The sequence below is a fragment of the Hemicordylus capensis genome, chromosome 4, assembly GCF_027244095.1.
Source record: "Hemicordylus capensis ecotype Gifberg chromosome 4, rHemCap1.1.pri, whole genome shotgun sequence".
In the NCBI taxonomy this organism is placed as follows: domain Eukaryota; kingdom Metazoa; phylum Chordata; class Lepidosauria; order Squamata; family Cordylidae; genus Hemicordylus; species Hemicordylus capensis.
Genome location: NC_069660.1, coordinates 236,529,234 through 236,555,592, shown reverse-complemented (window position 1 = coordinate 236,555,592; position 26,359 = coordinate 236,529,234). Strand labels below are relative to the sequence as shown.

The following is a 26,359-nucleotide window of genomic DNA, read 5'->3' as shown; positions in this document are numbered from 1 at the left end:
ATATTTTAATTGTGTCTTTTTTTATAGTCTTGTTTTTCATTTTTGTGTAAACCACTTTGGAATTGTTTTAATGAAAGGCAGTATATAAATTTAACAATAAATAAATAAATCTTGATGGAAGGATGAAAGAGAGAGACTGACTTAAATAGGAGGGCCAAGTTCCAGAGGATTTTCCCACAACACATGGATTCTTATATTGTATTTGCTGTGGCTTTTTGAATCCAAATATCATAAGTTCCCTTTTAATTGTGGTACAGCCCAACCAGGAAGACAGACAATTACATTATACTGTGTCACACCACTGGTCCAACCAACTAGCTCAGAACTATCTACCACACTGACTAACAGCAGCTTTCCAGGGTTTCAGACAGAAGCATTTCCCTGTCTTACCTTGAAATGCCAGGAATTGAACCTAGTGCCTTCTGCATGCAAAACATGTGCTCTTATCACTGAGCTACAGCTCTTTTTCGTGTACAATATGTTTACGGCCCAAGTTCCAGTGAATTTAATGGGGCTTACTATCTAGGAAGTGTCCACAAGAGCGCAACCTTAGTCTGATACACACTTGGGGGACACGTCATAAAAAACAAACAATACAACTAGCTCCTTTGCTCTAAGACCTGGATCCATATGCAGCCATTCCACCTGGTTACAGCAGAGGAAGAAGACTAAGAATCTCTGTCATTTCTTCCCCTGTCAGAACCGGATCTGCCTACAGCTATTTGCAGCCAGCCAGCCATTGTTCAGCTTTAAAAACAAAAACTGATAAGTGTAACCTGCTTTGCAAACTCCGGGGGGGGGGGGGGGGAAGAACGGGACAAAACAAAACAGAACTCTTTAAGTATATTATACTGTACAGAAGACCACTATTGCCAAAATATACCACATATACCAAATATATTGCTCCAAAATATACCATATTAATGCTTTGTGCAGGAAGACAGCAAAATGTCATAGGAACATAGGAAACTGCCATATACTGAGTCAGACCATTGGTCTATCTAGCTCAGTATTGTCTTCACAGACTGGCAGCAGCTTTTTCAAGGTTGCAGGCAGGAATCTCTCTCAGCCCTATCTTGGAGAAGCCAGGGAGGGAATTTGAAACCTTCTGCTCTTCCCAGAGCGGATTCATCATCTTGCAGTCACTTTTAAGATGATCTGGATAGCCTTTTTAGCATAACAAAAAATGTTTTTGTTATCAAAACTGCATTACAAGGGTGGTTTGTTTGTTTTTTAAAAAAAATCCCTAATTTGAAAACAAACCATTGATAGAAATAGGGCAGTATTTGTTTAGGGTGTGTTACCAGTGGTATAGCAACAAGTCTTGCGACAAACTGTATTAAAATTGCAAACCGACTCTGGACGCAGTGCCTAGAAGTAACCAAGTTGCAATCTGCAAAGCAACATGTCCAAGGGAACAGGTGAACGACTTTTCTTCCCAACTTAAAAGTCAATCAAACAAACAAAAAGTATAACAACTGCGTTTAAGGCTGCAACACTACGCTTTGGCATTCCACATTCTGCCACGGCCCTCAAAAACCTACAGAGACATTGAAACTTTTGCAAAGCAGTTTTATAAATACTAATATAAAATAAGTAAAAAATAGGATTTGCTTAGGGATTATGATGACAAGATTTCTCCAACCTCCCCAGAAGCGCTTTGTACCGCTACGAGTCCTCACCTTGGTCAGCTGCTGGTGAATGATCTGCTTCAGCTCGGAGGCTTTCTCGGGAGAGAGAGACATGGTTAGGCAACTACTACAGTTCCTTAGAGGACGGGGAAATCAGCGGGCCGTTAATCCCAAAGAAGACCCCGAAGAAGGCACGAGATATTTGGCACAAGGGACACCAAACCCGCTCGTCTCCCGCTCCCTCACCCGCCAGAATCCCTGCCCCGTCTTTGTGAGGTGCCCATTGGCTCAGTCTCCAGCCAACCAGCAATCGACGCTCCGCCTACAGCCGGGTATTCTAGCACAACTGTCCTTTCAAACTGGCACAAAGCGAAGGGTCGAGGTTGTCCGCGGCAGTCGCCTGAGGAGAGAGATTTATTCCAGTTCCAGCTCCCCACTTTCCAAACCCTATACCGCACCCATCCCAACCGACTTGCCCTTCCCGGATTTCTTTCAGGTGAATGCTTGATAAGGCCAGAACGTAAAAGGGAAGATGGTGACAGGCACCACGAAAACACCCTCTGTGTCGGTGACAGAGAAAAGACCCTTGTGGGGCAAGGCACGTGTGCTGCTCCATGCCTCTTACCTAGCCTAGGCGACGGGCTCGTGTGAATTCAGGCGGCGCCAGGATGTTCGTTTCTTCCGACTGCTCCGCACAACCTGACTTTAAAAGCTGCACGCTCCTGATGGTAAAGCGTGTTCCTCCCCAGCAGGCTTCCTTCTCCGAGCTCCAGCCTCCAGTCGCAGCTCGGGCAACGAAGTCTCTTGAGCCCCGCCCGTGGGAGGGATCCTCACATGGGAAGCGGGCCGGGAGAGAGGAGATTGGGGGGCTGGGGCGGCAGGGGCGATGATTACACGTCCTCTCACTGCCCCCAACTTCTACACGTGTACTGGGTAGGGGGCTTGTTTCTGAATTATCTCTCCCATGTTGCCTGAAGCAGAGCATCCAAAAGCGTTTCCTTCCTTCCTTTTTCTTCCTATGAGAATCGCCCCACTCTCGCTGCCTGCCTTCCTTCAAACCTCTTCCCTCTTCTATTAAGGATAAAAGTTAAAAAAATAAAATAAGATGAAAAATAAAAAATATATATAAAATAAAAATAAGATAAAAGTAAATAAAGACGGCCCCGGTGCCAACTTCTGGCGACCACAGCGCCTTTTGGTTGTCTTTGGAATACAGGAGAAGTTTACCATTGCCTTCTTGCCTGCAGTATGAGATGATGCCTTTCAACATCTTCCTATACCACTGCCCAATATAGATGTTTCCCATAGTCTGGGAAACATACCAGCGGGGATTTGAACCAGCATCCTGGCTTGCAAAGCAAATCATTTCCCCACTGCACCATTAGGTGCAAGGCAAATCATTTCCCCACTGCACCACTATTAAAATACTCCTTTATATCTACAAAGGGGAGCAAATGTGAAATCAAGGTTTTCTGCTTGGGTTTCTTTGTTGCTTCCTTGTGTTGTCCAGGCTATTGTCCTGCCTGTGTCCCAGGAGTATCTGGCTGGCTTCAACAGGAAAAAGGATGCTGGACTGGAAAACGCCTTGGTCTGATCATCTGGAGCACTTCTTCTATTAGGATCACAACCAGTGGTTTATTTGCCTGAGTGGTGGGGTGGGGAGCAGAGATTCTGAAGCTCCAGTCAACTTGAGAACTCCATTTTTTAGTCTGAGATATGTATCCTTGAGTTTCATTACTCAAGGGTAATGAAAATGCTTTCTCATTGTGCATATACTTAGAGAAACTTGTATTTACTATTGTTTCACCGACAAACTCTCATGCTGAAAATGGTTTCCATGCCTGAGGCCTAGGAATGCACCAAAAATACAAATTACATAAAGAAAAATCGCATCTATTTGTATAGAAATGATGAGAAAGGCAATAATCTAGTATTATTCTGTACGGCATCGACTGGAGAAATACAGTAATTCCAGCTGGCTGTCAGACCATTGCGCAGTTCTGGTTGATATCGTATGGGATATTTATGTCAATGCAGTCAAGTGAAAATTATAAATTCTGAACTGAACTAAAAGCAATTCTGTCTCCTCCCACAGATTATCTAGCCCTCCCTATGCCCTGTCAATTAAAAACAGTTGGCAATGATTAGATTAGGAAAGGTATAGCCTCTGATCTTTATTAGTATAGCTCTAAAATGTCTTCCAGATCTGATCATGCTTATTCAGGGCTTTACATATATGTAATCCCCCCGCCTGGTTTTTATTCCCAACCAGCAAGTTTTCTGCCTAACTGGAACTTTTTTAGACTTCTAGTATTGTCATTTATCACCAGCCAGTGTGGTGTAGTAGCTAGAGTGCTGGACTAGGACTGGTGAGACCTGAGTTCAAATCCCCATTCAGCCATGAAAACTAGCTGGGTGACTCTGGGCCAGTCACTTCTCTCTCAGCCTAACCTACTTCACAGGATTGTTCTGAGGAGAAACCTAAATATGTAGTACATCGCTCTGGGCTCCTTGGAGGAAGAGCAGGATATAAAATGTAAAATAAATAAAAATAAACAATAAAATAAAATATTGTAAAGGTTAACGACCTTCAGAATGGATTTAAAGTTACATTAGTATTTAGCCTTCATTCTTTTAAAACCAATAAAAGTGCTTCTGTTTAGCCTACATACCTGCAACAGTGGTTAGCATCCAGACCTGCACTGTTGCACAGCTCCATTAACAAAAAGTCCTGTAAATGGAACAATAGTTGTGCTCACACCAGAAATCCCTGTGCAGGCAGAATTATTTTTTCATGGAAGAAGCTTCTTCTGGGAGCACTGTTCTGCAGATCTGGATGATGTCAATTGTCTTTCACGTTTTTGAACTGCATGTAAACCCTTGTTCATTCATTAATAATGTTACCACATTTCTCCTGCAAATTATTTTAATGTTGCCCTTTCACTAGTGATATCTTAGTAATTACTTTGTTACTAATGCTAACAGCTGAAAGCTTCAATAACAACTCTAAAAGTGGAAACCCTAGAAATCTAGTTCTGTAAATTAGCTATAGCTTGTGTCATCTTCCAAGGATCATACTTTCAGTTGGACCCAACCATCTACAAAAGACACTGTGTCTTCATCTTTTATGATAAACCGGAACTTCTCAAAATCTTCAAAAACTGGGACAAAGTTTGAGTGTCAGCATGTAGAGCTTGGACTTTTTTTTCTGTATGAAGAGTTATCTGAAGCTCTTCTCACAATCAGTGAGAAGAGCTTCTGGTGGGTCTGCGGGGAGAATCCTTCAAACCCTGGGCAGCCAGATCGGCCACCCACACAACTGCCGGCTCCGTCAGGAAGCTGGTGGAAGTTGCAGGGATTGTGGGCCACCCAGCCCCCAGAAGTTCCAGGATGCCCTGTGCAAGCATGTGGGGCATATTTAGAGACCCCCAAGGCCAGGAGACTGGCTGCAGCCTCCCGATTGGGGGTCTACTCGTGTGTCGCTACGTGCCACAGCGGCACACAAGCAAAAAACGAGATCAACGGAGCACTGGCTCCGTTAACCTCATTTAAGGAGAGGGGGAATTAGGTGGGCTTGCCGTAACATGTTTTCCTAAAGCTAGGACTCATCACCAAGGTGAAATGGCCATATTTGCAGGATGGTGCATATTAGGCTTTCCTGTATGGTGTGCTAACCAGTATGAAATCTGGTATAAAGCAGCTTTTGGATCTTGGATTGCTTACAAAACAGTGTGCTAGCTTAAGGGTTTGGAAGCTTCTCACCCAGATGCTGTGATTAAGGCATATTCATCTTAAGAAATTGATCACTTTTTTTGTTGTGGATAATTTTCAAGTAAACAGCACCACATTATTTCTTTGCAAAATCAGTTACAAAAGGCATTGATATTGGTCTAGGCCAATGAATTTTGCTTTGAAGTGCTCAGCATTAATTTATCAGAATATTTTTGACGTGCAACAAATGCAGGTAGGAACATGTATACGAACAGCCAATAATTGTCAGTGTTGAAATATTTAAAATGAAACTTTTAAAGTGATGTCATGAACTTATCAAAAAGCAAAATGAGATTATGTAACTGTGTCTATTATGTCATTTCAGCCAGCTGTATCCGTGGGAAATGTTGGCCAGCTAGCTGTAGATTTAGTCATTTCCACCCTTGGCATGTCCAAAGTTGGTTATTTTTATACGGATTGCCTTGTGCCGATGATTGGAAATAATCCATATGCAACAACAGGAGACAACACTGCAGAGCTGTGTATAAATGCTGAAGGTAGGTTATGTCGGTATAATCTTGTCAAGATACTCTTTGGTTCTGACTGGGGCAGGGGCCCATCTTCACTCTTTGTTCCAAGGCCTGCTCCAATCTTGCAACACTCATTAGAAGCAATTCACATGAGTACTGTGACTAGATGCACAATAAGTTTGTGTGTGAGTGTGAAAATGTTTGCTAAAATAAGTTGAGATTATTTTCAAGATGAACATATAAACATAAGAACAGCCTCGCTGGATCAGGCCCAAGGCCCATCTAGTCCAGCATCCTGTTTTGCACAGTGGCCCACCAGATTCCACTGGAAGCCACAGGCAGGAGTTGAGGGCATGCCCTCTCTCCTGCTGTTACTGCTGAAACAAACCATACAGTCGATTGATAGAACAGGGTCCTTGCACTTAAGCAGGGAACAACCCCTGTTGATCTTGGAAAAGAAGGGGTGCTGGGAGCTTGAGCGAAAGGATAGGAGAAAGGAAAGGAGAGGAGAGCTGGTCTTGTGGTAGCAGGCATGACTTGTCTCCATAGCTAAGCAGGGTCTGCCCTGGTTACATCTCAATGGGAGACTTGATGTGTGAGCACTGCAAGATATTCCCCTTAGGGGATGAAGCCGCTCTGGGAAGAGCAGAAGGTTTCAAGTTCCCTCCCTGGCTTCTCCAAGATAGGGCTGAGAGAGATTCCTGCCTGCAACCTTGGAGAAGCCGCTGCCAGTCTGTGAAGACAATACAGAGCTAGATAGATCCATGGTCTGACTCAGTATATGGCAGTTTCCTATGTTCCTATGATAAGGTTTAGAGCTGGAAAGGAAGAAATTGGAAGTCAGCAGAGAAAAAGGAAAGGAATAGGTCAGTTGGGAATGTGAAAACTAGGGTAATCCAGAGGTAAGGTTACAAAGTAATGCCATAGAAATAAATAGAAGTAAGAAATACTATAGCTATGCCCATCTTTAGTCTTTTGTTTAAAATAAACAATTTGCTTGGTTTTTAACTGATGTAAGTCTCTTGTTTGTGTCACATGCTAAAGAAACCATGCACCAAGTTAAGGCCACAGACTTAGAGATGTCATGTCCCAATGCCATTAGAAGGCTATTTTCAATGTTATTTATGATTTATAAATGTTCCTGAAGTTTTCAATTGGACTTTACACTCGCTGCCACCTTAAAATTCACTTCAAGCTTCTGTATTTAGCACACTGAAATGGATTGTGTAGCTTAGCATGTAGGTAAGGTGGATGACAGAAATTCACTCAGTCTCGTGTTAAAAACAAATAAATAGAATAAAATTTATTAAACGTGGTTTTCACTGCAGTTTGTTTGTCTTGCTTTATGCTACAAAACTGTAGAATGTTTATGCATTACAAAGTTTATTTTGTCACAGCACAAGGACAACACTCCACTAACCAATACACAGACATCTAACTAATTTTTCAACAGAACTTATGTGGCTTGTTTCACGACGTCTTTGTCGTTACTGATACTTAGATTGCTGTTCAGATGATTCATGAAGTATTAATCAGGTATACCAATAAAGTCCACTTCAGGCCCTTTTTTATTAACCTAGCTTGTTCTTTTCTTTGAGTCCTAAGAGAGACTCTTCCCCGAGCCTTTCTCTCTCCTGACCCCAAACCCTGTCTAACTGTTAATACTACCTCTAATGGAACATTTTGATTGACAGTTCTCTAGATTCCAGACTCTCTAGCACAGACAAAACAAAATGTTAATCCTGTATTTGCCAAAACATCGCACTGGGTGAAGACCTTCTTATTTCTCCAAACTTATAAATTGCAAGAAGATTGTTTTATACTGCTGGGTTGTTGTTTTTAATTTGCTGGGGTTTTTCTTGTGTTTTCTTGTAGTATTATGATTTTATTGTGTTTGTTATCAGACTGTGAGATAGGGATGTGCACGGAACCGCGGAGCTGCACTGGTGTGGGGGGCTCTTTAAGGGTGGGGGAGGGTGTTCTTACCCCCCCGCCTCGTTTCCCCAGCTGGCGTGTTCGTTTCGTAAAGCTTTTGGGGTGGCAGGATACCTCCCTGCCACCCCTTCCCCCAGTTGAGCCCCCTCCACCAGTGCCGGACCACCGGACCACCCCTTCAGAATGGCCTCCGGACCGGTCCGGGCTCATCCCTACTGTGAGATACCCTAGAAATATTCTTATTGAAGGGTGGCATAAGAATGTACAAAGGACTAGTCTTGTGTTAATATGAATGCTGTTACCCTGGTTGAGAGGATTAGCACATGGTTGTTGTGTGAAGAAATCCACCTCTGTTCCAGACCAGTTCTTGTACTAGTATAACCTGTTGTATATGTGTGCAAATGGGAACTTCTCGCATAGCAGGCATTCAGGTGGTTCCTCTCCTGCTAGCAGTAGCACAACTTTGTGGCGCATTGTACCTTCAAAAAGTCATTCCACAACCACCACTGTGGATGCTACCCAAAGTAAACAAAACAAACAAACAAAATGAATTGCACTATGGCACATGCAATGCATTATTTTAAGTTGGGAATAGACAAAATGTTTATCACCAAGAGCTGCATTCAAATGTCATACATACACCCAGGTGTCCCTAATAAATCATTGCTTTATGTTGAGTTTAAATTATTATTCCACTCTGATAGCCAGTCTGGAAATAATGTTGTCTAGCATTTTTGTGAATCTTGAGGATGGTAGGAGTAAGCTGATGGATGTTGAGATGCTATGGGTTCTATCCCAAGGTTTCCTTCCTCTGAAGGAAGCCACTTTTTCCTACCTCCAGAGGAAGGAAACATTAGGATACAATATTACACTTTTAGTGCCATTTGCTCTGTTTGTTTTAAGCTAGCTGTGTGTGTCTGTGTGTGAGGGAGGTATGGAGAGCGGACAGGGAGGAGAGAAAATGCAGTTGTTTGGGATTCCAGACTATGTGTTTAAACTTCACTTTCTCACAAATGTGTTTATTATCAGGAAATCTTTTGTGTGCTGGGAAGTATAAGTGCCCCCTCCCCAAAGACATTTAACTTTGTTGTTTTTTCCTAAGCTTTTTAGGACACTGCTACCATGCTCTGGGGCTTCTTGCAACTTGTTAAGCCTCCAACAAATATCCTTCTTATTTCTGCTCATTGCAATGCCAAATGCAGTGAAGACATTAGTGATGTGCACGGAATCGCACCTCTGCAGTCTGGCACTGGGGAGAGGGACTCTTTAAGGGTGGGGGAGGGTGTACTTACACCTGCCGCCCCAAATGCCTTTAAAAAATGGGAGCATTGGAGGGGGAAAAGCAGCGGGAGGGATAAGTAACCCTCTCCCACCCTTAAAGGTCCACACACTCCGGTGTCGAGCCACCAAATCGGCCCCAGGTCTGGACCGGTCCGGAGGCCCTTAGAAAGGGCTCTGGACCGGTCCATGCACATCCCTAGAAGACATAAGTGCAGAACACAAGCTGACCCATTTGTCAGCATTTAAATTTCTCTTTCTGGAAAACTGCATAATATTACAAAATAAATGTAACTGAAGGTCTCTCAATATTATTATTTGCATATCTTCTCTCTTTAGTGTATGCATTGCCTTCTAAACAGCTGGTGGTTCTACAGATCAGATCACCATTCATAAAGGTGTGTATGTACACTAGAATTATTCACTTCACAATTGTTCAAAGTGAAATGAGATATGAGAAAATCCCCATGTCTGAATGTTGAGTAATCAGTATTATCAGCTGTGCATAGAAAGGCAGCAAATACATTTTAAATAATGAAATTGAAACAAACTTTTTTCTGGCAAAGGAACTTGAGATACTAACAAATGATACTCTTATTTGCAGTGGAAGCCATTTTAGATAGGCCCTTTTGAACCATAGGGTGTCTAAAAGATGTATACATCATAGGCTGAATTACAATAATAAAAGTTCAGATTGACAACACTCCTCTTTGAAACACTTCAGTTGCTCTGAAGCTCTAGAATGTTGAAAGTGCACAAGTGACTTAAGATGTTTCCAGAGAAATAAGTCAAGAAGCATGAGGCCTGTTGACACAGGAATCTGTTTTAAGGGATCTTGCTGTCCAATTTATTTGTCTGGGAACTGCTGATTCAAGACATCACAAACTGTGATAAGAAAAATGTGTTGGTGTACCCATCTCACTGGAGCTGTCATTGTCATTGCAGTGCTGTCCAGAACAGACATTCAGAGTACCTGTAGCATATGCAGATATCAGCGTTACATTGCCAGCAAAGTAGTATAGACAAATGTACCAATGATACCTCCTGTGCCATAATCTGTTTATCTTGTGTCTAAGACACCTCTTCTTTCTATTAGCCTCTGCATATGTCTATTGACATTGCCATTAAACTGAAATATGATGCAAGTTTGGGGCCAACCTGTACAATTCAGTTGCCTGCAGTATCTTGTTCTGCAAAGTCCTGGCTTGGAGGGCTCTAAGAACGCTTGATTGTAGTAAAATAGATGGTTGACTGGTTGTGTTACTAGTCATTATTGGTTTCCCAAAAAGTATTTGAACTGTTACATATTGACAAGGCTTTGAAAGATTATGGCATCCGTCAAAACAGTCTAATTTTAATAAAAGGACATGAGAAACAAATAGCTAAGCAATAATAATAATAATAATAATTCTTGTATAACTCCAAAAATTTATTTTAGTAAAGAATGATTATCCTGAATGAAATTCTAATTTGTTTTATGTACGTGCATTTGATATAAAGAACAAATACAGGCCTTTCTGTCAAACACTCCTATCCTGGGTGGAAAGCTGCAGATTTGCCAAAGTTGTTCTTTTGTCCAGCAGTCATGCTTACCAGCGCAGTGATCAACAGCTTTTTGGGTATGTCTGTGTGATGTAATAATTTTTGTGTATGTGTGCTAAACTGTATTTGTTTTCAAAATTTCTCAGCCACTTTTTCTGACAGTGTTGCCCAAAGTGGCTTATAAACTGAAACACAATAAAACAACAATAAAACATATAGCCCATGAATTTTCTCAGCTCTTTCTCCGGTTGTCTGGATAATCTTGTCCACTTATACTGTAGGTTTTAACCTAGATTTGATGCTTGATCGAATGACTTCATGAGGCCCACCTCTTATTAAGATCATTGAGGGAGGTCCGATTGTGGTTAGTTACCACCAGTTCATTTGGTGGTGGTGACCCAAAACCAGGCTTTCTCTAGGGTTGCCCCAGTGCTCTGGAACACATTCCCAAATGAAATCAGAACTTCCCCATCTCTGGCTGTTTTTAAGTGACTTTTGAAAATGCACTATTTTATCAGACTTTTAGTTTATAATAATTTAGGTTTTAGTGATTATTTTAAGTTGTTTTATATGATTTTAGGTATTAATTGTTGGGTTTTAATCAAATTAATTTTAATTGCCCAGATATTTTATATGGGGATGCATCTAAATACGATTAAATAAAACAAATCTGTTATCTTAACTTCCCTAGTCACGTATTTAATACCTTGCAGTGTTTTCAGTCTCTGATTGCCAGGAGAAAATTTATTTATTTAAATAAGTTTCTTATTGTTGTGAGCTGCCCCGAACAGTGGTGCACTGGAGGGGTGGGGTATAAATATTTTACATAAATAATAAATTTGTAAATACATACATATTTATAAATAAATAAATAAATGCACTCTATCATGCATGTGCATAAAGTATTTCTGGCAATGGCTGCATCGTTGTGTTGAACTGTACACTTCCCAAGGGAGGCTAGTCCCAAATCTAAGTCTTTTCCAGAAACAATGTGAAAACTAATTTATTTGGGCTAATATGTTAGTTGTGGGGGATGAATACTACAAATCATTAGTTGCTTTGAGCCCTAGAGAACAAGGCAGGTTTTAAATAATGGACAGACTACCAACCAAGATTCCAGTGTTCTGCCCATCCACCCTCTGAGCATGCTTTTTAATAACTTCTGTCTGTGATTTTAAGTGGGATATTCCTGTCTGTCATGAATCCAGTAACTCCTGTTGGATAGAGTCTTTTTTTCCTTTCATGTACACACATTCCCAGGTATTTAGTATACAGGAGAGCCCCTTAATTTGTGGAGGTTCCATTCACTGGGGCCCCCCACAGATAGCTAATCTGCAAATAACAGGGCATTGGGGCAATGGGAATCGGAGGAGTTAGGTTCCCAGATATCAAAAATTGGCCGAAAATGGTGGGGTTTGCCCCGTTCCCCCCCATCATTAACAACAAACAACAAATATTTGTTATTCACCCCAAATGGCCCCTCAGTGTGCCCTACTATATTCTGCTGTGCTGCACCCTTTCCCATGGGGCTGAAAAATCACCCAGAAATTGCATTTTTTGCCTCCAGTTTGAACCATAAAATGGCTCCCGATCTCTCCAGCAGTCAAAATGGCAGCCAGAAATGACCTCCAAGGTCGGGTGCTAATTACCCAGCCGTGGATATGTGAAATTGCAAGTGCTGGACCTGTGAATAGTGAGGTCCTCCTGTATGTGGATATTAATAGATCTTGCAGCCAGCCAGCATGGTTATTTCAGTTTGTTAGTAATCAGATTAACATTTTTTTAAAGTGTCCGTTGTCTTTTTTTCAGCTTATGCATATATCTTATGGCTTATTTGACAGCACCCCATTGCGATACTTGCTTTCACCTGCTGTTCAGAAAACAGATGAAGAGCTAATGCAGAAACTGAACTGGAGAGAACTGGAGAAAATAGCAGCTTTCCCTGGAGTAAATGGTGATGAAAAAGTGCTCTACATTCCGGGAAGTGGTATCACAAAGCTATTGTTCACTGAGAGGTTGGTGAGGCAGTAAATTATTAATACTGAAAATGACCATACAAATGTATTCTGTGTTTTAATAAGTCATATTTACTAGCTTGTCACCAAAGTTGTTTAACCAGTATCCAATGAACTATACATCCAGTTCTGCATGCCAGAGGGCGCATCAGAGTTACTTCTCAAACAGTAGCTCCCCATTTGGTATGGCAATCCTCTTTAGAGCTGAAGGAAATTTCAAATTCAGTTTATGAAACATGTTCAAAGGGGTTGAGGTGGGGTGAGCCATTTCCAGGCCCTTGGGCATGTCTAAAGTAGTTCTCTGGATCCTAGCCTTAAATTCTGAAATAAATGTATTTGCTGTATACCAATGGAATAAAAACAACAACACCATTCTGAAACAGTATGGACATGATCCTACGCACCACTGAAGTTAGGGAGACAAGTCATGATTAACTTGAGTTCCATTCATGTCAATGTGACTTAGTCATGACTGACTTATTTTGGATTCTGTCTAATAACATGGAAGTAAGCTCCATGTTGACATCCATGGAAATTACTAGCAAGAAGTTCATGTTAGTCTAGTGGCTAAAGAATTTTACTTAGACCTGGATTCAGATCCACTCCTGCCGTAGATTCATTATGTGATCTTGGACAGGACTCTGACAAGGTCAGTTAAAAAATAGAATTACTGACCTCCTTGCATGGCTGGTAATAGGGATATGCACGGAACCGGGTGGGGGTGGCTTGAGGGGATAGAGGGTGCCACTTTAAGGGCAGGGAAGGATGCACTTATCGCTCCCCCCGCTGATGCTAGTTTTCCATAAAAGCCTTTGGGGCGGGAGTGTACCTCCCTGCTGCCCCTTCCTCTTCTTCAGCTGGAAGTACTGGGTGTGCGTGCAAGCGCACCCGGTACTTCCAGCCACTTCCAGCCAAAGAGGGGGAAGGGGCAGCAGGGAGGTAGGCCGCCCCGAAGGCTTTTATGGAAAATGAGCGTCAGTAGGGGGAAGATTAAGTGCACCCTCCCCCGCCCTTAAAGTGGCAACCCTCCCCCCACTTCAAACTTCGATACCCGCCCCACCCACCCCGGTGTTCAAACCTATTCGGAGGCCTGTAAAAGGGCCTCTGAACAGGTTTGTGCACATCCCTAGCTGGTAACAGGAAGTTATCCAATCATTGTTAGTTTATTAATCAGATACATCCACTAAGGAGCCAAAGGCTGGCTACTCACCTTGAGTGCTTCTTTGGTCAGAAGCAATTTGAACCAGGGCTCCACAACCCAACACTTCATCCACTAAAATATGTTTGTGTACCCCAGCTTTAACCCTTTTTAATCTGGTGTTTTGCTTTATTTAACAGTTGGGAGAGCAACTGTCCCAACTCAACTCAACTTGGCATCCCTCCAGTGTCTTCTATAGCTGTCTGATTGAGAGAGAGAGAGAGAAAGTCATTTTAGGACAGGAAACTCATCCCTCTTGCTATGTACACCATTTTGGGAACCTTTTTGTTGAAAAGCAGTACAGAAATATTGAATAAATAAATCAGGCTGTCTCTCAGGGGAAAACTAAGATATTGGATAGACTTTGGAGAACTTTAAATTCTCAATTTGAAACAGGAACCCCACAGGGAATCAAGAGAAGCCGAGAGGACAGTTGTACAAGGCAGGGCACACTATCAATAGGGACAGAAGATCCGAGAACCTTTAGGATCAAGATCTTTTGGGATTTTGGTAGTTCTGAGAATAGAGGAAGGGTTTTACATCACATCTAATAAGTTGAGGATCCTGTACTTCCAATAAACTCATAAATATATACAGCCTATCTGAAAAGCCAGAAGCAGCACAATGCAATAAAAGATAGTTTGTACTGGAAGAAAACACAAATGATTTTGCTTTCAAGAAGCAATTATGTTCCAATTAGGCTCTGAAGTACAGGTTTACCCAATTTGGGGCTTTGAAGTTGGAGCACAAAATAATATCAATGCAAACACTAGCAAAGAGGAAGTTATGACAACCTTTAGTGTAAGAACCAGTTGCCCTGTGCTGACCTCAGCACAGTGCAACACTTTTCTCTGTGCTGGAGTGGTGGTGCTAAGAGAAAAGAGCTTCCTCTTGAGAGCTGTATGTTGAAAGCACTAAGAAGGGCTACATTCTAGCATCTGGGATGTGCTTTTTATTATGGTGCAGGGGCTTGAGGGAACTGTTTCCCTTAAAGGAGTCCCCCTGCACTGGGGCAAGCACCAGCCTTAATCTTAAAAAAAAATCAAAAAATCTCAACAATCTCAAAAGCTGTTGAAGAAAATTTTATTTCTTATTTGTATGCCAGTGTTTTAATGTGCCTAACATTTTAAGGATAATACTCTTCGTCAAGAAAAAGCAAAAATGTGTTCAGAAAATATAAATCCAAACAATCCTAATTTGAAACATAATCTGTTGACATTCATAAGGATTGGGTTCTGTGCCTGAGCAGAGACCTCGTGGATGGATTAGCTAGCTCCTCACGGCACCCACTCTGCCCTGCACGTGCTCTGTGCTTCCATTGATGTTGGACGTTGGGAGCACCATTTCCTACGTTCCTTTCTGACTGCCAAAGCATCAGCACCTCGTTGCTCGGCTCCCTGGTATCAGAACAGTTCTAAAGAGAGAGATAAGTGTTTATATTTCCTTCCTGAACTCAGACTGCCATAAGAACATAAGAACAGCCCTGCTGGATCAGGCCCAAGGCCCATCTAGTCCAGCATCCTGTTTCGCATAGTGGCCCACCAGATGCCATTGGGAGCCTACCGTCAGGAGTTGAGGGCATGCCCTCTCACCTGCCATTACTCCCCTGCAACTGGTACTCAGAGGCACCCTGCCCTTGAGGCAGGAGGTGGCCCACAGCCCTCCGACTAGTAGCCATTGATAGACCTCTGCTCCATGAAGTCATCCAAACCCCTCTTAAAGCCATCCAGGTTGTTGGCTGTCACCACCTCCTGAGGCAGAGCGTTCCACAAGTGGATCACGCGTTGTGTGAAAAAGTACTTCCGTTTGTTGGTCCTAGACCTTCTGGCAATCAATTTCATGGAGTGACCCCTGGTTCTAGTGTTGTGTGAGAGGGAAAAGAATCTCTCTCTCTCCACTTTCTCCACACCATGCATGATTTTATAGACCTCTATCATGTCTCCCCGCAGTCGTCTTTTTTCTATACTAAAAAGCCCCAGGTGTTGTAGTCTTGCCTCATAGGAAAGGTGCTCTAGGCCCCTGATCATCTTGGTTGCCCTTTTCTGTACCTTCTCCAGTTCAACAATGTCCTTTTGACTATTCTTTAGCTTAACAGACTTGAAATCGTTAAAATCAATCTTTATTCTTCTTTAAACTGCTTCACGGAAGCTTCAATGCTCTGTGTTTGCCTGTTCCAGTAATGGAGACAAATAAGACTTTTAAGCATTGAGTGCAGTGTAATGTTAAGCTGCCCTCTACTGACTATCACGTCTCTTGCCTAATGTGCATGGAGGAGCAGCATAATCCAGCAGCTTGCAAGATCTGCTGCTCATTTTCAAAGCAAATGCTTAAGAATTAGGCTCTTTGTGTGCTGCGCTCTATTATGAGGCGCTGTATCCACCGGCGCCGAGACCAATTTATCTTTCGACATCAAGCACGATGCCAGGCACAACACTGGAAGATCAGTCAGGACCTGTGCACGCACAGTCTAAAACCTCGACTGTATCAACAGAAATTGTGTTTAAATGTCCAAAGGAGATTCTTAAGGAGGCTCATCGACATAAGAAGAAAATGAAACAGTCTTTGGAGGAAGAGCGTGTTTCCCCACCACATAAGAAACACAAAAGCAAATCAAAAACCAAGGATGAAACTTCTTCTCCTACGTGTCTACAGGGTTCTTGCCGATCCTCACAGATGATTGACGACTCAACATCAAGAGCTACGACATTGAGAGATACTGTCAAGCCCCTGTCAACATTGAGAGTCTTGATGCCGAAAGCACTTGTCTGTACTATGTCAACGATGACATCGGCATTGATTGATATACATCAATCTCCATTAACTGCAGTGCTACCACATCGAGTGCTACAACTTTCTGTGGGTCAGACAACAGTTCATTTCCCCTCAACATTGAGGGAAGGGACACCTCAGCAGCAGCAACCAACTCAAACTGCTGAGGTTTGGGGCTTTGAGTCAGAAGAACAACTTCTGGGAGAGGAGGCAGCTCTTGATCAGTACACTGCAAACACGCTTCTCTTCCTGCTGGACTCAAAAACTAGCACCTTATCTGGCTCGACTTTTCATGGCTTCCTCAGTGGTAGCCTCAGTATCAACCCTGATATTGAGGAAGTTCCATTGACAATACCAAGAATGTCATCAATGTTGCCTGTGCGCTTCACTTCAGACAGATCTATGGCTTTTAGGCCAATTCAAACTCAGCCGGTGGCGCTGGCCCCATTTAATTCTTATGCCCCACTTACATGGAAATCACTCGTTCAATATGTGAGCACACAAGGTTTGCTGAACCAGAAGGAGAATATTCACATTTGTGGCTTCAGGCACTCTGCTTCTAATGTTCTACCAGATGATTATGTGGAATTTCAGATATGGAAGGTGCAAAGGATCTTGGCAACAGTCTACTATACATCCTCAGTCCAGTGGTGTGGCACAGAGTGGCTTATCTCAAGGTCAGTCTTTCAGACTGCCTGTTCTTACTACAGTTGCGCACCCACTGCAAACTACGGTCACTACTACCTCTGCATTGCAGATGGGAGCAATATCCACACAATGTTATGAAGCTGATTTGGCTACAAAACATCCAGTGCCTCCAGTAGTAACCAGTGCACCATTGACTGTGCCAGTGGCTATGCCATTATAGCCTCCAGCTCCAAAAGTAAAGCTCCAAAAGAAAGACTCCTATGGCACCACCTTCTGGAGTTGATGGTGATTCCTCAACTCAATAGATACAGATTCAGATAATTCAAAGTACCCCTTGGATCCACTATCAGGTGTGCCCCTGAAGCCATTCATCTCCCCGTCGGAAGAACTGAAGGCAATATCATACCGATATCTTGGAGATGGCTGAGGCACTTCAACTAGAGGTTAAAATGCCTGTAACAGAGTTTAAAGACCCAGTTTACAGTATGATGGCTGCTACACAGTCATCTCAACCGATAGCACTACCAATGTTGTCTGTAATCATTAAAGCTGTCCAATCAGCATGGGAGGTGCTACAGACATCTATGCTAACTTCAAAATGCCTGAGGGACTTCACAGAATACAAGAGGAGAATAATTCTGAAACATCCGGGACCAAACTTTTTAGTGATCGACTGTGTGTCCTCATAAAAGTCGGGATGAAGACACACTACACTCTCTGAAGAGGGAAGGAAGAGGACGTTTTAGGTAGAAAGATATATTCCAGTTCTGGTTTGGCCATAAAGATTGCGAACTATGCAGTCTGCATGGCCAGATATAACCATCATCTGTGGGATGCTCTGCTTCAGGATTCCACATCTTTGACACCTGAAGAATTTCAAGATAGAAATAATGAGGTCTACACAAAATCCACAGCCATCACAAGACAGCAGTTAAGTACATGTAAGCATCTGGCACAAACAGAGTCATGTACAATGGCTACTGCAGTATCGATTTGAAGACATGCCTGGCAGAAATCCACCAATCTACAGCAGAGTAATGAAGGAACATATTGAAGGTGTTGCATTTGATGGCAAGGGCCTATTCAGTGAAAACATTGACACCACCAGAGAGTCATTTAAAAATCAAAATACATGGCTAAAACTTTCACCTCTGCTGCCACTACTTCTTCCTCTGTGTCTGCCACCATTCTCAGGCATAAAGTTCACTCCAGCGACTCCTGTATTACTAGAGGAAGTGCAGGTTCTATTGGGAAAGGGAGCAATCATCCCTGTACAGTGGATGGAGAGGCTAACCGGATTTCACTCATGCAATTTCCAGATTCAAAACCGAGATGGAGGAATCGGAGCCATCATAGATCTCAGGGGAATCAATTTTTATATTCATGCATGCAAAATCAGAATGACAACATTGCAGGGCATACTATTCCTCCTTTGCAGGGAGGAATGGCCTGTGATGTTATTTATTTATTTATCATATTTCTATACTACCTGACATACACTTCTCCAAGCGGCACACAAAATCCAAAACATTTAAAAGTTACAGATTAAAATACATGACAATAAGAACAATTTTATTTATTTATATTTTATTTATTTATTTATTATTAAAACTTTTATACCGCCCTTCCAAAAGGCTCAGGATAAAGTAGATATTAAAACAAGTTTTTAAAATGATTAAAATTAATTCTAATTAAAAGCCTGTGAAAACAGGAGAGGTTCTTCCTGAAAGCAAACAGAGAAGGCGATGCTCTTACTTCATTAGGGAGCATATTCCAAAGCCCTGGGGCAGCCACAGAGAAAGCCCGGTCATGGGTTGCCACCAAATGAGCCAGTGGCATCTGTAACCAGACCTCTCCAGGAGATCATAACAGGTGGCAGGGTTTGTGACAAAGGAGCCACTCTCTTAAATAGCCTGGACCTACATCGTTAAGGGCTTTATAGGTAAGAACCAGCACTTTGTATTTCACCCCAAAACATATCAGCAGCCAGTGCAGTTCTTTCAAAACTGGTGTTATATGGTCCCTTCGTGTTGTCCCGGAGACCAATCTGGCTGCCGCATTCTGTACCAATTGTAGTTTCTGGACAACATACAAAGGCAGCCTCACGTAGAGAACATTAGAGAACATGCTGGAGGTTACCAGCATATGTACTGCTGTTTTAAGGTAATTAGCCCCTAGAAATGGACGTAGCTGATGTATTGGCCAAAGCTGATAAAAAGCGCTCCTGGCCACCGCCTCAACCTGAGAAACCAGAGAGAGCCTTGGGTCCAGGAGCACTCCCAAGCTATGTACCTGATCTATGTACCTGATGTTAGATTTAAAATATATGTATTTCTATATAGATATTCAGAGAAAACACTGCAAATATCTAAGGTTCACAATGCAGTGTTCCAAAACATTGTACTCCCCTTCGGTCTGTCGACTGCTCCATGGGTATTCATAAAAGTGTATGGCAGTAATTGTTGCTCACCTGCAGATAAGAGAAATAGTGGTATTTCAATATTTTGATGATTGACTTCTTGTAAGTGAGGACAAAGGAAGATTACTTTTACAGATTCACTATGTGTTAACTCTGCTGAACGACCTGAGCATACAAGTCAACTGGAAGAAATCACACTGGCAACCAACCAACCAAATACACACACACACACACACACACACACACACACACACACACACACACACACACCCGGAGCTGTGCTAGATGCACAAGAAAAATGGCATACTTGCCAAGGGAGAATTATCAACAAATCAAGGAATTGATCAGTCTATTCTGTGCCAAATAAACTCAAAGAGCACATCTAATTGAGAAATTGATGGGATTGATAGCATCTGCAATGCCACGGTCCGTCATACTCTATTGCGGATGCACAATCTGCAATTATGGTACCTCAAAAAATTCTGCCCCAATGTAGACAGTCAACACAAGCTCCTGACAGTTCCACCCACTGTCCTTCATTCACTGAGAAATATCAGAAAGCAACCTTCTCGAAGGGATAGCTTTCCAGCCACAAACTCCCACCCAGTAGGTGACTACAACCTGCATTCCTTGCAGGTTAGGGGGCACATTGTGCAGAACATCAGGTGCAGGGCATATGGACTTAACATCAGCGTTGCCTACATATCAATTTTTTGGAGCTACAGGCAGTGTTCATGTTCCTAAAATCATTCAAACCTCTACTACAGGCAAAGTAGTACAGTTCCAACAACACCAACTCAACATCACCACTGCAGTAGTGTATTCCAACAAGCAGGGAGGAACAGTGTCCCACTCTCTCTGTGCCTTAAGCATCTAGACCTGGAATTGGTGCATTGTTGAGGGAATTAGGAATAGATTGGGGATTCTATTGGTGTATCGTTCACCTCGCTGCCCAACTGATGCCCTAACTGAGCTGACTGAGCTGGTCGCGGAGTTGGCATTGGAGTCTCCAAGACTTTTGGTGCTGGGGGACTATCCACTTTGGGGCTGGCTTGTCTGGTGCGGCTCAGGAGTTCATAAAGGCCATGACAACTATGGGCCTATTCCAATTAGTTTCTGAACCAACTCATGTTGCATCACACTCTATTTGGTCTTTTGTTCCGATCAGGGGGGGTGTTCCATGGGTGGGGGATCCGGTGGTTTCCCCATTGTCATGGGCAGACCACTACCTGGTTAAGGTTGGTTTCACAGCCACAATCCACTACTGCAGGGGTGGTGGACCTATTAGGATGGTCCGTCCAAAGAGGCTGCTGGACCCAGTAGGATTTCAAAAGGCCATGGAGGATTTTGATGTTCGTGCAGCCAGTGATTCTGTCGATGCCCTGGTGCGAACCTGAAACAGGGAACTCAACAGGGCAGTAGACATGATTGCTCCTAAGCATCTCTTCCGACCTGCTTCAGAAATGGCCCCTTAGTATACTGAGGAGCTGTGGGGGCTGAAGCGGTTGAGTAGGCGACTAGAACGCAAGTGGAGGAGAACTCTGTTCGAATATGACAGAAAGCGGCATGTGACCCATTTGAAGATTTCTATGGTGGTGGTGCATGCAGTGGAAAAGATTTTGGTCTGCGTGCATTGCAGCTGCAGGTTCACGCTCAGCAGAACTATCTTGGCTTGTGAGGAGTTTAGTTTCTGCTCCTTCTACTTCAGATCAGTCCCCGGGATTGTTCTGCTATGACACTTTTAATGGGTTCTTTCCAAACAAGATCTTCTGTATTCAGGCCAACTTGGACTCCTCTATTTCTGCAAGGTCTATGGAGGAGATGTCCAGCAATCCTTCTTGCAGTATTAGATTGTATCTGTTTAAATCTGTGGCTCCTGTGACTCCTCCTGCTTGAGGTGGTGCGGCCTACCACTTGTTCTCTGGATCCTTGTCATACTTGGCTGCTTCTGTCTAGCAGGGATATTGTTGGAAATAGCCTAGTTAATATCATAAATGCATCACTGTGGGAGGGTAGGGTGCCTCCTTGTCTGAAGGAGACAATAGTTAGACCACTTCTTAAGAAGCCTTCCCTGGACCCCTTAGCGATGGATAGTTACAGGCCAATCTCCAATCTTCCTTGGTTGGACAAGGTGATTGAGAGGGTGGTAGCCGACCAGCTCCAGACAGCTTTGGAGAAAACTGATTATCTAGACCCATTTCAGACTGGCTTTAGAGCTCACTATCGGGTCGAGACAGCTTTGGTCGGCCTGATGGATGACTTTTACTGGGGAACCGACAGAGGGAGTATGACTCTGCTGGTTATTCTAGATCTCTCGGTGGCGTTTGATACCATCGCCCATGGTATCCTTCCGGATTGCCTGGGGGAGTTGGGGATAGGGGGCACTGCTTTGCGGTGGTTCCGCTCCTATCTCTCAGGTAGATTCTAGATGGTGTTGCTTAGTGATAGTTGCTCCTCAAAATGGGAGCTGTTATATGGAGTCCCTCGGCTCCATTCTGTCACCAATGCTTTTCGATATCTCTAGATATTTTTCAATATCTCACTGCTAGGTAAGGTCATCAGAAGATTTGGTGCAGGGTGTTATCAGTATGCTGACAACACCCAAATGGACTTCTCCTTTTCATCTTCAGGAAATGGCACTCATTCTCTAAATGCCTGCCTACAGGCAGTAATGGGCTGGATGAGGGATAACAAATTGAAGCTGAATCCAAGCAAGACAGAGGTGCTTATTGTAGAGGCTCAGACTCTGAGTTGTGAGTTAGATCTTCCTGTGCTGGATGGGGTTACACGCCCCCGGAACGAGCAGTTGCACAGCTTTGGAGTACTCCTCGACCCAGGCCTCATCCTGGTATCTCAGGTGGAGGCCATGGCAACAAGTGCTTTCTATCAGCTTCGGCTGATTCGACAGCTGTGCCCATTCCTTCAAGAAGATGAAGGTCCATCTCCAATTATCACCGGTTCGTCTGGTGGCAATTCAGAGGCAGGTCTTGTCTGTAGCTGCTCCTGGGCTATGGAATGCACTCCTGGCAGAAATCCGTAATTTGAGTTCATTATTGTCTTTCAGGAGAGCCCTTAAAACCTATCTGTTTGCCCTGGCCTTCCAGGGTTTTTAAATTGTTGTAAACTGTTTTAAATGTTTGCCCTGGTTTTCCAGGGTTTTTAAACTATTCAAATGTTTAATTGGTTTTATTCTGTTTTTATAGTTTTGATTTTAATTGTAAACTGTTTTTAATTGTTTTTATTTTGTTGTAAATCGCCCTGAGCCATTTTTGGAAGGGCAGTATATTAGTTATTAATTAATTAGTTAGTTGATCAGATACTTCCATAGGCAATACATATCAGGGGAGTGGACAATGTGCTAGCGGACTGTCTCAGCTGCACTGTCCAGCGGTACGAGTGGGAACTAAACCACAATTATTTACAGCAGATATTCAGAATGTGGGGAGTTCTGAGTGTGGATATGTTTGCCACTGCAAGCAACAGGAAATGCTCTCACTACTGTTCTCGTGCAGGTATGGGACAGGGATCTTTGGGGGATGCATTTCAACATCATTGGAAAGCAGGCCTCCTGTACATGTTTCCAGCACCGCCATTTATCAGTTGTGTGACCACACAGCTAATACAGTACAACACAAGTATATTCTGATCACACCATGGTGGCCACACCAGCCATGGTTTGCATCGCTACTCAGACCTTCCAGAAGGACTTATTATCAGTTCCTTCTACATCCAGATCTACTGACAAAACACAAGGGGGCGATACTACACCCAGATGTGAAATTGCTAAGATTGACAGCATGGAAGATAGGCTTCTAAGAAAAAAATTGTTGAACAGGAAGCCCTCTACTAGAAAAAACAATGAGTGGAAGTGTTTTAGTTCATATGCAGTTATGCATGGCATTAAACCACAAAGAGCATCATTATGTCAAATTCTGCTGTACATGACATGGTTGAAGACCATGCAAGCTTAGTAAATGTGTCACTAAAGGTTCATCTTGCGGCTGTATCTTCAAGGCACAAGGGTTGGGATGGAGCAACAGTTTTATCTCATCCTGATTGCAAAAGATTTCTCAAAGGTCTGAACAATCTTTACCCTATATGTAAGCCCACTGAACCATGAAGTCTGTCGCTGGTTCTGTCTTCTCTGAGAGTCTGTTTAAACCTCTAGAAGGGGCAGCATTAAAAATTGTTACTCTGAAAATGGCATTCTTGATAGCAATCACTACTGCTAAAAGGGTGAGTGAGCTCACAACTTTGAAAACTGATATACCATACACACAATTTTATCTGCTTAAAATAGTGATGCGTTTGGACCATGATTTCCATCCAAAAATTAAAATCAGACCATTACACTACTGACCTTTTTTTGAATCCAAGTATGCCACTGGAGAACTCATTTCATTTGCTGGATGTTCGCAGATCCCTTCTGTATTACCTGGGGGAGAAAACCAAAAAATTAGGAGAACTAACCATCTGTGGCCTTCAAGGGCAAAGCAAGAGGAAGAGCCATACCATGTCAGAGATTTTCACCCTGGTTGGTTGAACTGATCATGCTAACTTACAAACTACAGAGTATGGAACCACCATGTATGATAAAGGCGCATTCCATTAGAGTTTATGCTTCTTCAGCAGTACATCTATCGAGCATAAAAATACAGAATATTTGCGCAGCAGCTTCATGGTCCTCTCAACTACCATTTATTAGGCATTATGCCACTGGTCGTACTGCTGAGCAGGCGAGTTTGGGGAGGTGTTTTTAAAAGGGTGTTACAATGATGGCTTCCAGGCCTACTACGTCCACCTCCTTTTTGGAAGCTGGTTAATCACCCAATCCTTATGAATGCCAATTGATCATTCATGATCCAGATTAACAGGTTGCTTACCTGTAACTGATCTGATAGTGATCTGTTGACATTCATAAGACTCTCCCAAGTCTTCCTACAGCAGTTGTGGAAAGAAAGAAAGAAAGAAATAAAATAAAATAAAATAAAATAAAATAAAATGGACTTACTTCAAAGGTGAACATAGATTGTTCCTCAGTTATGACAGTCTTCCAGGAACTGAGGAAATGGTGCCAGCTGCCGATAAATGGCCATTTAAACGGAAGCACAGAGCACATGCAGGACAGAATGGGCACCATGAGGAACTAGCTAATCCATCCACAAGATCCCTGCACAGGCACATAACCCAATCTTTATGTATGATAATGGATCACTGCCAGATCATCAGTTACAAGTAAGCAACCTGTTTATTTTGTGGTGGTAAAAAAAATGTTAACTGGCAGGACATAACTGTCTACAAAGTGAATGTTATAAAATTGTTTTGAATTGTACTTTCTGAGTTGCTTTTTAGCTGTTGGTCTTATTAAGAATTTGGAGTTAAAATAAGAGTTTTCTCCAGCATCTTTTAAAGTATATGCGTGAAAAATGGGATTAATTTTAACTGGATATTTACTTTTGAGAAAGTTATTCTGTAGCTTATGGTCAAATAAAAGTGAGGATAAAGGAATGTTCTGTTTGGTTATTACATGGTTTCTACATCTATTCCAGCTGTTCAAAAGGAATTCAAATGATAGTTTTGTTGAAGTTTTGTTCAGAAGGGGATAATATTCCTGATGCACTCGCTCTTACTGACTACCTTAATGAGTGGCTTCAGCTAACTGGAAACCAGGTAAGCAATAATAGGGTATTTTAGTGTGGGAAGGTCGGACAATACTTTGAAATTGAAATATTGATCTTTTTAATGATCCATTGTGTGTTCACACTATTGGGTAGTGCGCCTGTGCAGTTCATTTGGGAGGAGCCAAACTCCTCTTCAGCACCACCCTCACATGCCCAGCGTGACAATTATGAAAAGACAGTTGGAGCATCTTCCTCTCTAGTTCTTTTCTGTCTGCCGAAGAACCCTTCTACTTTTGCTGTAGAATCCTGTGTGATGCAGCAGATATTCTAGGATGCATGCACTTGGCATTTGATAGAACTGTGGGCTGCACTCTTGCCTTCTATTAGTGCATGCGTAGAACACATCACTGCTTAGGCAAGTTCTCTTTCAGAGATGTTCGTATGCTGTTCCTGATATTTTGATTAAGAAAATGCAGAGTTCTTCTGTCCAATGTGTGAAAATCAGTGGTCTAGAGCAGGAGGCAAAGGCATGCACTAGAACAGGGATTCTCAACGTTGGGTCTCCAGCTGTTATTGGACTTCAACTCCCATAATCCCCAACCAAAGGCAACTGGGGCTGGGGATTTTGGGAGCTGGAAGTCCAATAACATCTGGGGACCCAACGTTGAGAATCCCTGCACTAGAACATGACTGTAACAGAATGTCAGAGAATAAATATTTCTAAAGTGATTCTAATGTGAAAGTATTTTATTATGCTCTTATTTTGAATCAGCAGAGTAGCAGTTCTCCAACTAAATCTTCCAGATGGAAAATACCAAGTTCGTGGAAATTAATCTTTGGCAGTGGACTGCCGCCTGCATTGTTTTAAGTCTGTTCCTTTTATAGTCTACTTGTATAAAACCAGAGTTTTCTACATTAGACTCAGATATGAGTAGCAACAATTGTGTGTATTTTTATATGAAATGTAATAACTTGTCACAGACATTAACATATACTGGAGCAATCTAAACTGTACAGTGAAAATACACACATTGCACACAATAAATGTACTTGCTCGTTTAA

General features: G+C 42.6%; 2 protein-coding genes across 8 annotated transcripts in view; one reads left to right on the top strand and one right to left on the bottom strand.

Annotated features, from left to right (window-relative positions):
- CEP76 (centrosomal protein 76) overlaps window positions 1-1,965 on the bottom strand; it is a 43,486-nt gene extending 41,521 nt beyond the window's left edge. For all 3 annotated transcript variants that reach the window (XR_008306042.1, XM_053245022.1, XM_053245023.1), the window contains exon 1: window positions 1,683-1,965. Coding sequence is in view for 2 of the 3 variants with exons in the window: in XM_053245022.1 (XP_053100997.1) it covers window positions 1,683-1,745 (63 nt within the window). In the remaining variant the exon portion in view is untranslated. The remainder of the gene's footprint in view (window positions 1-1,682) is intronic.
- On the top strand, window positions 1,729-26,359 carry PSMG2 (proteasome assembly chaperone 2). Of its 5 annotated transcripts, none has more exons than XM_053245025.1 (7): window positions 1,729-2,127; window positions 5,728-5,899; window positions 9,425-9,483; window positions 10,586-10,704; window positions 12,469-12,642; window positions 25,226-25,346; window positions 26,073-26,359. In XM_053245025.1, the coding sequence occupies exons 1-7, from the start codon at window positions 1,744-1,746 to the stop codon at window positions 26,163-26,165; spliced, it is 1,122 nt and encodes a 373-aa protein (XP_053101000.1). In that variant the 5' UTR covers window positions 1,729-1,743; the 3' UTR covers window positions 26,166-26,359. The 5 variants fall into 5 exon arrangements, with proteins under 5 accessions (XP_053101000.1, XP_053100999.1, XP_053101001.1 ...); XM_053245024.1 differs by having other exon boundaries at window positions 26,070-26,359; XM_053245028.1 differs by lacking the exon at window positions 1,729-2,127 and adding an exon at window positions 2,201-2,359.

Excerpts from the sequence above, each read along its gene's own strand:
- PSMG2 (XM_053245024.1), top strand. The coding sequence starts at position 1,744 with ATGGTTAGGCAACTACTACAGTTCCTTAGAGGACGGGGAAATCAGCGG. Across the intron at positions 5,900-9,424 it reads GCTGTGTATAAATGCTGAAG|TGTATGCATTGCCTTCTAAA; the intron begins GTAGGTTATGTC and ends TTCTCTCTTTAG. Across the intron at positions 9,484-10,585 it reads TCAGATCACCATTCATAAAG|AACAAATACAGGCCTTTCTG; the intron begins GTGTGTATGTAC and ends TTTGATATAAAG.